This window comes from Cervus canadensis, chromosome 2 (genome assembly GCF_019320065.1).
Source record: "Cervus canadensis isolate Bull #8, Minnesota chromosome 2, ASM1932006v1, whole genome shotgun sequence".
Lineage (NCBI taxonomy): Eukaryota > Metazoa > Chordata > Mammalia > Artiodactyla > Cervidae > Cervus > Cervus canadensis.
Window position 1 is genome coordinate 9,144,906 of NC_057387.1, and position 12,850 is coordinate 9,157,755.

Genomic DNA, 12,850 nt, shown 5'->3' on the forward strand with positions numbered 1-12,850 from the left:
TAGATACTTGTCCTAACCTGTGTCTTCTCCCACTCTCCCAGCCTTTACTCATATATCATGGGATCTCGATGCTTCCAAGGTTGTTGACATCCCAATAACACAGAGGGAGTCACTGGCTGCACTGACTCTAGAATCTGGTTTCTCTGCTTTCTATTGTTGAGCAAGGGTGCTCCTGAGTGTAGAGAATTCCTCAGACTCAGCCCTGTACACCAGCAGCCGATGGTCTTAAAAGATGAGATTGGATCTAAGAAGGACAGTTAACTAACTAGGCATAGTAGATGGAGTGGGACAAAAAGATACATTGGGTGAGAGCAGATGCTCTGGAGAAAGGAGTTACTGTGGGCTTCTTGACTCTGGGGAATCAGCTTGGGAAGGTCGCTCCCTCTGGTTACTCTGGGAAGTTTTGGGAGGTGGTAGGCTTTCAGAAGATCTCAGGTACTGAAAGGAGAAGGTGTCTTATGATATGGGCACACTCTTGGACAAACAAATGAAGGGAGGGAGTCTCAGGAAGGGTGAGCCCCAGCATGAGGAGCTTGGAAGAGAAAGGACTGACCCTGCTCATGAAACATAGTGGTATTTAGGGGGCACTCGTCATGTTGTCCCTGCAACGCCTCCCGTCGTGGGTGTCATTTGGGTGGAGGTTAGAACAGAGACCTGGACTCCTGGTTTCTAAGACACTGTGGCACTGTTTCTTCCCAGAGGAAGACGGCACATTGTGGAACAGATGGAAAAGAACCAGGAGGAGCGATCGCTGCTTGCTGAGCAGCGGGAGCAGGAGAAGGAGCAGATGCTGGAATACATGGAAAAGCTCCAAGAGGAGGATCTAAGGGTAACAGGGCTGCACAGATCAGGCCAAGTTCTGCCAGCAACGGCAACAAAGCCCTCCGACACTGTGGGGTTGGAGGGTGTGGGCTGATGTTCCGTCAGACACATGCTCGTTTCACAACATCATCACCATCAACTTTTTATTGCCATATGAGACACTTGTTTGGCTGAGGCCTCATGGGGATGAGCAGTGATTTGGGTACTATCACTGCCTTCCTGGGACTTGGGGTCCAGGATTGACATATCTATGTGACTGGACACACCAAGGAAAGATATTGCTGCATGCTCTGCACAAATAAACATAGGGATGTTTTATTGTCTTCCCTCAATTATCTTGGGATATTGTACACTTTGTACATGAACAGCAGCTGTCTTTTAGTTCCAGGCTCCCTGCTGTTGCCTCACCCAAGGTACGTTGCATCCCAGTGTCATTAATTGTGTGGACAAGCCAAACCTTTTTTCCTGTTAGCCTAACTAAAATTAGTAGGCATCTCCATTGCATAAGAAATGAATAACATACCTACTCAAACCAAGTAGGCTTAAAAAAAGTCTTCTTCTATTGGGGACTTATTGGATCTTTTGCAATATATGAAAGCCCCTGGCTCAGAGAGGAGGTACAGTGGCCAGCATTTGGAGCATTTGTTCTTTTCCCCCTCAATTTTTTTTTTCCCCCTCAATTTTTTACTTTTGAAAAATTTTGCACACGTTGACAAGTTGAAAGAACTGTACCACACCCATCAGTGCTTCACCTATATTTAACGATTATTAATTCCATGGAGTTGCTTGTCTCTTTTATATGTATATACATATTTTGTTATTATTAAGCTATTTGAAAGCAAGTTTCCCATATCTTGACACTTTGCCTAAATGCTTCCACTTGTATCTCTGAAGAACAAAGACATTGGCTTACTTGTCAGCAGTACCATTATCACATCCTCCCATCAAAATTTCGAGCCCGACGATTCTACAATATCATTTAATATTTAATCTACATTTGAATTTACCCAGTTGTTCCAAAAATGTGTTTTCCATGGTTTTCTCTCTTCCAAACCAGGATTCAGTCAGGGATTGAATCAATCAGGATTCACACACTGTATTCACCTAAGTCTCTTTTGATCTGGAAGAGTTTCCTTATCCATTCATTAATTTTAATAACACTGATATTTTGAGGTACTCAGGCCAGCTGATTTGAAGAATGCCCCATGTTCTGATTTGCCAGATTATTGCCTAATGGTGCATTTACCTCATGGAACATGTATTCTTTTATTGTTCTCCTCTTCTCCCCCTGTTTATGATGACTGAGTCATCATCTCCCAGTGCATTTGATGGTGAGGAGTGACAAGGGGCCTGGATGGGTCTCATGGGGACCTCATAATTATGAAGGCTTCTCAGAGCACCTGCAGTCTAGGGTACAGTGTGAGAAGTGGGAGGCAGATCACTGGATGGCTAGGGAAGATGAGGGGGCAGGCAGCTTTGTGAGCTGCTTGAGAAGGGGACCAACAAGGCCAAGAAGGCAGACAAGACCTGGCCAAGCTCCTGGTTCAGGAAAGGGCCAGAAAGGACAGGTCTGGGGTAGACATGCCGAATACTGGAGAATCCAAATTCATTGTGGGGAATGGACATGGGTGGGCTCATTGAGGGGGCTTTCCATGTGGCCCAGTGGTAAAGAATCCGCCTGCGATGCAGAAGATGCAAGTGATGCCACAGGTTTGATCCCTGGGTTGGGAAAATCCTTTGGAGGAGGGCATGGCAACCCACTCCAGTATTCTTGCCTTGGAGAATCCCATGGACAGAGGAACCTGGCGGGCCACAGTCTATAGGGTCGCACAGAGTCGGACACAGCTAAAGCCACTGGGGACACACGCACGGGCTCACTGAGAGAGCTCCAGGTCTCACTGGGCCAACGGTTACTCAGGTGTTATGTCACTGTCCTTCTCCTGTCCTCCTAGGCACTCCCTGCGCCTCCAGGAAGTATTGTGGGGCAGAGCTAGAAGCCCCTGCCTCACCAATTTAGAATTGCATCAACTCTTTGCAAACAGTGCATGGAATTCTCCAGGCCAGAATACTAGAGTGGGTAGCCTTTCCCTTCTCCAGGGGATCTTCCCAACCCGGGGGTCAAACCCAGGTCTCCCGTGTTGCAGGTGGATTCTTTACCAGCTGAGCCAACAGGGAAGCTCCATGGTGGTGCAGGGGCAGTTTTTCCCACCTTGCTAGCAAGATGGAGAGAGTGTTGGGAGTCTATGTGGGGTTGCTTTGCAATGGCTTCAAAGATGAGAAACAGGGAAAGTTCTCTGGTTTCTTGAAAATGAACCCGCAAAAACAAACCAAAAAAAGTCAATAAGCAAAAAAGTAAGTAAATGAATACATGATTATATGTATGTCATAGATTAGAAGTCAGCAGCTTTTCTAGCTTTGAGGGTCAGTGGGTTTAAATACTGCTTTAGATGGTAAAGAACCCACCTGCCAATGCAGGTAGACCTAAGAGACACGGGTTCGATCCCTGAATTGGGAAGATGCCCTGGAGAAGGGAATGGAAACCCACTCCAGGAATCTTGCCTGGATAATCCCATAGACAGAGGAGCCTGGTGGGCTACAGTTCATGGAATTGCAAGAGTCAGACGAAGGATGAACACTTTTGCTTTCACTTTGAATACCAAAGTCAGGCCTGAAACTGATGGGGAAAAAAAAAGGTAGGAAGGAAAGGAAGAAAGGGAGATGAGTAAGAAAGGCTGTGGAGCTGGAGCAGCAGGAGAGGGACTGTGGAGTGAGCCTGGAGGCTGGCGCGTGGAGACTGAGGGAATGCTTGCGGTCACGACTCGGGCGCCGCACGGCCCTGGCGGGAGGCGGACGGCATTGTGCTTTGCTGTCCAGGAGGCTCTCTGGAGGAAGGGCCCTGAACAGGGCAGTGAGCCCCGCTGGGGGAGGGCTGGCAGCGTCGCCTGGGATGCATTAGGGCAGAAGCTGGGCTGACAGGACTGGAAGACTAGTGGGGGTTAGTCTTTGAAGAAGTGGAGGCATCTGGGAGCAGTGTGGGAGGTGGGGTGAGTTGATGGGTAGGAGAATTTGAAGCAAGGAGTCCAAGCTTGAGAGGATAGGGAGGACCCAGCACAAGATCCCAGTGCCTCTCTGCATCAGGGCCTGGGGATGTGCTCAGAAGTGGTCTGACCACCGGGCTTTCAAAGGCTCCAGCTCATTTCTTAGAAGGGATCTCATCACTCATGATGATGAGGACTCTGACCTCCATTACTCATTGCGCTTCTGAGATTTTTTTTTTTCTCTTTCTCACTTGCCTCTCACCCTTTTCCCCATCCTCCGTACCTCATTATTGAGTATTTGCTGTTTTCCTCTCAGTATTGGGAAAGAGAAGACGTGTGACACGTAGTCCCTGTCCTCTGGCTGGGACAGAATGAACACTCAGGAAGTGGGTGGGACCCACAAAGCAGCATATAATCAAATCTCAGGAGGTATATCACCATCCTAGGTGCAAAGGAAGTTCAGGAATGCAGAGAGAATGAAAACTTGGGGCAATCAAGTCAGAGTTCCAGAGACAGTTGGAACTTTAATTAAGATAGACCGGGTTCCAAAATTCTGGGCTCTGGAGTCTATTAGCTCTATGGTCCTGGGTGAGCCACTTAAACTCTGGGCCTCAGTTTTTCCATTTGCATGAGAAAGATAACAAGACCTAATTTTCAGGGTTTGGGAGTAGGTTTAGGTGTTAGAGGTAGGTTATATAAAGTTATATAAAGTACTTTCTGTTCATAAGAATAGACTTCCCTGAGATGTCCCTGGTGGTTCAGTGGTTAAGACTCTGCACTTCTACTACAGGGGACAAGGTTTCCACCCCTGGACGGGAAACTAGGATAATGTGGCATGGCCAAAAAAAGGTACTCAATTAGTGTAATACTTTATTGTTTTAATTATCACTATTGAACACAGACCAAAAGTTTGGGTTAGATTAGGAGAAGGGAGTTGAAGGCAGCAGGAAAACATTATGAACGAGTGATAGGATTTTGTCTGACATGTGGGAGACACTGGGTAGAATTTTAAGAGCCTTTGCTCCTTGAGACTGAACAGAGATCAACAGTGTCAAGGCTGCCACAAAGTCAAGGTGGATGAAGATTGCCAAGGGCTGTTTGGCTAGAAGAGGTCATTGATGACCCTGGAAAGAATAGTTTGAATCAAAGGCAGTAATGAGAGCTAGACTGCAGAGCATGCATCTCTCTCCCTGCCTCCATCCATGTCTCTCCATCTTGGTAGGCCAGTATCTTTCTCTCTCTTCTTCTTCTCTGAGGCTCTCTCCCTTTGGTGGCAGGACCTGGAACAGAGGCACCAGCAAAAGCTGAAGATGCAGGCTGAGATCAAACGCATCAATGATGAAAGCCAGAGGCAGAAAGCAGAGCTGCTGGCTCAGGAGAAGCTGGCCGACCAGATGGTGATGGAATTCACCAAGAAGAAGATGGTAGGGACCCGCCTTCTGATGCCTGGGACTTCTGAGCAGGAATGGAATGTCTGTCTCAGGGAGGGGCAGGCGTGAGTCCTGAGTGAACTCAACAGAAGGCAGCCCTGTCATCAGCCTGAAAATTCACGTCCTTAGTTCAAGGGCCTGGCTTCTTTTTCCCTTTCTACTTGGCCAGTCTCCTTGTTCATTACCAGAGAATAGCCTGCAAAGGACACCCTAATTAGGGTGTTATTATCCTTGTTAACACCTTTGATTGGAAGTTGGGATGAGGGTCAGTTTCAGGCAGGGAAGAAAATTAAAACTATTGGTGAAAGTGAAGATTTTGTGGATTCCTCATGACCTGGATAATTATATCTGCAGTAATTATGAGTCAGCTGCCCCATAAATTTCTTGTGAAAATTCCTATCTTGGGCATTCTTTACTTGGTGTTAGATTTGGAAAGCAGAGCCTTCCACCACCAGAACAAATACACTATGGAGCAGAGAGCAATGCATGAGAACAGTTCCAGGGAGATATGCAGCTCGTGAATGCATGGATTCTTTCTGGGGTGATGGCATGATTGGGGTCTATGAGGAATGGAGGGCAAAGAAAAGCTTTTAGGCACGGCCTGGATGGAGTGAACATGGATTTCTGTCAGAAGAGAAGGGAGGAAAGTCACTCAATTCCTCATGTGGTAGTCCTGTCTCCCCTCCTAGCTTTGAGGTTCTGTGATGACACCATAGTTCTCTAAGGAAGTCTTACTGGGGGAGGGTGTAGATACAATTGGAAAAGGCATGCTTGATATACCTCAATACTCCAAATGCAAACCACAGAAAATGAAGCTCAGCAAAGCTTGTTTATTGATTCTGGCTTCTTCATTGAATGCCAGGTATATGCAGGCAACAGTGAGAAGGCAAGACTTGGAACATGGGTTTTTGCATAATAATGATCATACCACTACCATTTATCAGGTGCTTAGTCTGTGCACGGGGCTTCGTGTGTGTCGTCTCATCTAATCACTCACTTCTTGCAAACCTATTGACTGAGTGATGAAAAAGATCCTAAATGCCTGAGTGTCTGTCCAGTTATCAGACTAGGCTGAACGTACCTAGAATAATACCATGTACCTCATACGGACGTCAGCAACTGTTCCTGAGTGGACGATGGTGGTGATAATAAGCCAATCACATGTAGAGTTGTGAACAGGTCTGTTGGCTGCAGCAGAGAGTCTCTGGTGGCTGTGATGGGAAGTGAGGTGGTGAGATGATGGAGAGCTGAGAGCAGTTGCTGGGGAGGCCTTGGACCTTGAGCAGAGCTGCAAGTGTGGAATGATGAGGAACTGCCCTAGATTTCTGACCAGGAGAGGACAAGGTATGACCTTCATACACAGAAAGGTCATCCGCAGAAGGAGCTGAGGGAGGTGGAGACTGGCAAAGGGATTGGGCTCTTGGGCATGACCCACCATGTCATGTGGACCCACCTTGTCTCCAAGGATATCACAAGCCCCTCCCTGACCTCATAGTGGTCACCCCTCTTACAGCTGAGGCTGCCCCTGAAGGCTGCCCCAAAGGCAGAGATTGGTGGTGGAAGCCTCCAGAGTTCCCATCCCTGCCATATAGGGCAACGCTGAGCAGAGACCAGCTTGACACACATCCAGCCATGCTCACTTCACAGCAGATAACTCACTGCGGTGCACAGAAGTCTGGACAGGTAGAACAAGGCTAAGGAACATTCCTTATGGGATGATCACATTCCCACCCAGCTGAAGCCATTCGTCTTATGACTACTCCAAAATGTTGGTTGGGAAGCTGCATGTGGAAAGCTTTTAGGGATATGTCTACTCTTTCAGAGAAGTGGCAAAGGGAACTATTTTGATGGCTCACTCCTTAGGTAACTGCCAACCACTGGGGAACCGAACATCACATGGCTGGCCATTTGCCCAAGGACTAATGAGATAACTTCCACCTGTTGTACTTTATAAGACAGGCAGGAAGCCACAGTTATTATTTCTAGAAACTTGGCCCAGAGGCCTTGCAACTTGGAAATTGTGAAGTAGAGGACAGAGCATGAAGTCTGGGCTCACCTGTATGTGAATCTGTCCGGTGGTTTACAAGCTGTGCAGTCTTGGACAGGACCCTTGAATTCTATGAGCGTTAGTTTCTTCATATCTAATATCTATCTCATGAGACATTGTGAGGACCCTCTGGGATATTACAGGAGAAGACATTTTGTAAGCAGTGAAGCATCTTACAAATGCTGATTAGTTTCATAGCTATGCATTGCTAGTCATGTTGCCCTACATTAAAAGGAGTCACACAATTATCCTTCAATTAAAAAGCAATTATCCTTCAATTAAAAATAAATAAATTTTAAAAAACAGAGTCAGGGAGGGGTAGGGGGCATACTGAACAGTCAGGGGCTCAGTGTCTTTCTGCAAGGCTGGGGCAGATGGGAGCCATTCTCTGAGGTCTTTTCTTCCTGGCAGGCCCGAGAAGCAGAGTTTGAGGCTGAGCAGGAGAGAATCCGGAGGGAGAAAGAGAAGGAGATTGCCCGCCTGAGGGCCATGCAGGAGAAAGCCCAGGATTACCAGGCAGAGCAGGTACCTGTTCGATCTTGGCTTCCCTCAGCCCCTCACACCCCTTAACTACTCCTTTGACAGCCTGTCAAATGGCCTCCAGGGTGAGGGTATAGAAGAGAGGATGCAAGATACCTCGACTTCAGTAGTTTGAGGATGGAGGGGTGGACCTGATCCCACACATGTGGCAGCAAGCATTGAGGAGTGCATTACCTGCCTAACATCTAAGAGAAAGTTTTTGCTGCCACATAAAGAACTTTCAACCCTAACTAACTATTGAAATGTGTCACAGGAGGAGGAAACTGTGGCATCTCCATCATTAGCAGTTTTTAAAATTAGAAGCAATTGCAGGACTGCCTGGAGGTGTTTGAGGTATAGGGGAAGAACTGGGATAAGCTGGTGGGGGGGTGGGGAGAAGGACAAGATGACCCTTCAGGGTATCTTCTGACCTGAAAATTCTATGACAGGTTTCCATTTGTTCTCTTGTAGCATAACCTTGTTGCTGGAGAAATTCCGGAGGCTTCTTGAAGCAGGCTGGGTCAGAGTCTGGAGCAGGCATCTTCCTAAAGGGACCTGAGGGTGTTTTTGGCACCCTCACTGGCCTCCCCCACCCTCTCCTTTCTCAGGATGCCCTGCGGGCCAAGCGCAATCAGGAGGTCGCCGACAGAGAGTGGCGCAGAAAGGAGAAGGAAGACGCACAGAAGAAGATGGAAACGGAGGCCAAGCTGCGGAAAAGTCGGCTAGAACAGGTGGCTTTCAAGGAGCACACTCTGGCTGTTCAGGTGCAACGGGACCGGGATGAGTTCGAGAGGATTCTTCGGTAGGAGGGGCTGGGACCCTCGGCTTCCTTTCCGACCACTGTGGCAGGGATGGTCCGTACTGGGTGGACGGGTGCTTTCTTGCATGTCCATAGGCAGATGCACCGCCACCTTGACCGCGTTGGTGTGGGGCATTCGACCTAGATGCATGATTGAAATATTTCAAAGACACTTGAGCCAAGAATTTTATTAGAGAATGGAAATATATTAATAGCACCTGGAAGTGTTAAAGGAATTGGGGATTATTGGGGTTATTTACCCAGGAGCATTAAAAACATGAATAAAGATATAACTCTGGTCCCTTCTGCCATCCCCGTCTCCATGTTCCTCAGCAAGTTTGGGCAGAAACTGCAGCAGGAGAGGTTGAGGACAGAGAGAGAGAACTCACACGCTCTGGGTTGCAAGTCATCAGAGCAGGGCTTTAAGGGAGGTCTTTGCCATTCATTTGATAAATATATATTAAGCATGTAAATTCAAGGCTCTGTGCTGGATGCTGTGGTCTTGATATTAGAGATGAATAAAACACCATCCTTGCCCATTCATGTAGGAAGGATGTTAAAGACTCATATCTGGATGGACTTCACCTATATGCATCCATCTTTCCTGCCTTACCAGCTTGTTATCCTTTTATTTTTGTTCTCTCTGTTGGCTCAGTGATAATTCCAGCCATAAGTGGAAGTTAAGTGTTCATATCTCTCACTGCCTCTGTCTCCCTCCTCCTCCCCTGAGGCAGCCAGCAGTCTCAGAGGCTCTACTTTCTACTAGTTAGATCTGCCACCACCAGACCGGGCCCCTGCGGTGTTCTCCTAGCTCTAACTGTTTTGGCCTAACTGGGAAAGACTCTCTTCTTACTCTGGTTCAGACTCTATAAGATTAAAAAAAGAAAAAAAAAATCAAAGGAAACAAACTGGGGAATTCCCTGGTGGTCCAGTGGTTAGGACTCAGCACTTCACTGTCTTGTTGGGGAATTAAGATCCTGCATGCTGCGAAGTGCAGCCAAGCTTAAACCAAAAGAAATTAAACAAATAAAGGAGACAAATGAAATTTGAATTGGGGCAGAGTGGTACAGATCACAGAAATTATGCTCAGATAGGCAGAGATTGAGTGGAGCAGCCCAGCTTTCTTGGTCTGCATGCTCTCGATCCTTCTTGCCACTGCCCCAGTTAGTTGCATGCAAGACCAGGCCCCTGGATCCCTGGGCAGAGACAGAACAGTCTATAGGAATTGTCGTCCTTGCCGGAGCCAAGTTCTTGAACTTGTATGGGACTGTGGACCCTCAGCCTACCTCCACTGGCTGTGATGCCCTTTGGCTTTGGAGCTCTCCTTGCCCTCAAGGGTCATGCCATGGTCTCTATGTACCTGATAAAGAAGGCAGTTTCCTTAATGGTCCCAAAGCTTCTGCCCCTGGACTCCAGGTCGCCTTTTAGATATCTGCCCTCCCTAGCCTCTGTGCTCCTGGACATCTGGGTTGCCTCTAGCAGTCACTGCTGCTGCTGTTGCTAAGTCGCTTCAGTCGTGTCCGGCTCTGTGTGACCCCATAGACGGCAGCCCACCCGGCTATCCCGTCCCTGGGATTCTCCAGGCTAGAGTACTGGAGTGGGTTGCCATTGCCTTCTCCGATTAGCAGTCACTAACACATGTTAATGGAAAGAAATTGAAGCCCTGCTGTTGCCACTGACCCATGTGTCCCTTCTTAGCTTCGTTTGCCTGGAGCATGTGGACTAGTCAGTTATTAAAGCTAGACCAGCCCTTTGGAGAAGTTCAATCTCACCTTTTGTTCTAGGTTAGCATCCGGACCTAGTGTCTCCAGGGCTACGTGACCACCATGGTGGGTGTCTCCAAGTGCTAGGAGCGTCTCTGCCATGGCCAGCAATTGAGATTTTCCTGCTTCAAAAGCATGGCCTCCTCTATGGCCTATATATGGACTTCCTGCTTCTGGACAGAGGGATGCCTTTAACTGTCAGCCTGTTGACTAAGCAGAAATAGCTGACCTACCCTACCCAGTGGTTCTTGGAAATGCCTGGCAGCTTTCAAAAAAGTACCAGTGCCCAGGGACCACCGCCAGAGATTCTCACTGAACGGGTCTGGGGTGAGGCCCAGACATTGGTAGTTTTGAAAGTCCCCAGATGATGGTAATGCAGCCAGGCTCCAGGACCCTTGCCCCAATCCCGTGGAATGACTGGGCCCTTCCCGTTCAGGCTTCCGATTGCATGCCACCCCAGGGGCTGTCTGGTGACACATACAGGTCCCCCATTTCCACCCTGTTTCACATCATGTGAAACAATAGAAAACTGTTATCTATATAGGAACGTAATGGCAAGGCAAGGGGGAGAGTCTTCTGCTTTCATCGATGTGTCAGCAGTTTTCTTTTGATAAACTGAGAAGGCTCTGTAGAAGGTATAGAAATTTAGGAGGTATCTACATGGTGTAAAAGAGTTGCTGCAGGACTTCCCTGGTGGTCCAGTGGCTAAGACTCCACACTCCCAAAGCAGGGGGCCCTGGTTTGATTCCTGGTCAGAACTAGATCCTGCATGCCACAGTGTAGATCTTGTATACCCCAACTAAGACCTGGTGCAGACAAATAAATAAATTAAAAAAAAAAAAAAAAAGAGTTGCTCGGAGTTGAGAGGACACGCCATGCATGCTGGAGCTAGGAAGATGACTGGGGGAAGTGAGTCAATGAAGTGGTGCTCTTGGTTAGGGTATGAGTGACCTCAGTTGAGAGAGCCTGGCCTAAGATGATTTTACATTTTGTTTTTGATTACACTGAGAAAGAAATAAGATGTTAGCTCACGATGGCCTATGATTGCATTTCCTCTGAGATGTGAATGCATTTCATTTGAGCTTTTCTTTTTTTTTTTTTTTCCTGAACATATCTGGTCTACATTAGCCATTTTCCCTCGGGTGTCAGGGTTCAATTAAGTTTTCTTGTGGAAGAGGCTCCTGAAAGAAACTTAAGAGTTGGAGCAGTAAGAGAAGAGATAACAGGCAAAGTTCCTTCTTCTTCCAGCAATTAAGGAGAGCCAACATCACAGATTTGACTCCTTTGAACTTCCTAAGCATCCTCTTTGTTGGTTTTGTTAATGTCATTATTACTGATAATGGCAGGGAAGTAAGGGAGAGAGGGAAAGATATCTCAGAACAAGCTGGAGAGGAGTCGGGCATTGTTACCAGAGAGCAGAGGAGGGCGATAGCTCCCGGTGGGGCTTCCCTGGAGGCTCAGTGGTAAAGAGTCACCTGCCAATGCAGGAGATTCAGGTTCGATTCCTGGTCTGGGAAGATCCCACATGCCGCGGGGCAAGTAAGCCCATGTGCCACAACTACTGAGTCTGTGCTCTAGAGCCTGGGAGCTGCGACTGCTGAGCCCACATGCCTCAGCTGCTGAAGCCTGCCCACCCTAGAGCCTGTGCTTGGCAGTAAGAGAAGCCACTGCAGAGAGAAGTCTGTGAACCACGGCTAAAGAGTAGCCCCTGCTTGCTGCAACTGGAAAAAAGAAAGAAAACGCCCGAGAAGCAATAAAGACCCAGCAAAGCAAAAATAAATGAATAAATAAATAGTTTCCAGTGGATGAAATCCTGGGTGTAGGGCCAGCTACAAAATCTACAGGGCCCGGTGAAAAATGAGAATGTAGAGCCCTTTGTTCAAAAATTAAAATAGCAGAGCCTTAGGTCAAGCAAGGGGCCCTTCTACACATGCCCATGACATAGAGTCACACGCCCATGAAGCTGGGCCTGGCTGGGAACAGCCCTTGAGTTTGATCTCTGAGCTACAGAAAGGGAGGGCCTCCTTGTTCTATGAAGCATCCTAGAGGAGCCCACCCAGGAACTCCCCCAAACCCTTCCCTGGGTTGGGCCAGCTCAGCCTAGCCCATCGACAGCCCATGTCCCTCCTTCAGGGCCCAGCGAGAGCAGATTGAAAAGGAGCGGCTGGAGGAAGAGAAAAAGGCTACAGGGCGCTTACAGCATGCCAACGAGCTCCGGCGCCAGGTGCGGGAGAACCAGCAGAAGCAGGTGCAGGCCCGGATCGCCACCTTCGATGAGGGCCAGCGCCTCAAGGAGGAGGCCCAGAAGCGGCGTGAGCGCATTGAAGACATCAAGAGGAAAAAGCTCGAGGAGCTGAGGTGCGCTGGGGTCCCTTCCTCCCCAGTTGCTCTCCCCTTCCCCAGGGAGGCAGCCTGGATGGTGCAGGGTTAGG

General features: G+C 48.2%; 1 protein-coding gene across 6 annotated transcripts in view; it reads left to right on the forward strand.

Annotated features, from left to right (window-relative positions):
• The window catches only part of CFAP45 (cilia and flagella associated protein 45), a 43,598-nt gene that overhangs the window by 30,244 nt on the left and 504 nt on the right, over nucleotides 1–12,850 (forward strand). For 5 of the 6 annotated variants that reach the window (XM_043452157.1, XM_043452141.1, XM_043452133.1 and 2 more), the window contains exons 7-11: nucleotides 700–829; nucleotides 5,138–5,284; nucleotides 7,749–7,862; nucleotides 8,465–8,658; nucleotides 12,552–12,776. In XM_043452157.1, the coding sequence (XP_043308092.1) occupies nucleotides 700–829; nucleotides 5,138–5,284; nucleotides 7,749–7,862; nucleotides 8,465–8,658; nucleotides 12,552–12,776 (810 nt within the window). The remainder of the gene's footprint in view (nucleotides 1–699; nucleotides 830–5,137; nucleotides 5,285–7,748; nucleotides 7,863–8,464; nucleotides 8,659–12,551; nucleotides 12,777–12,850) is intronic. The other variant, XM_043452149.1, reaches the window with a different exon arrangement.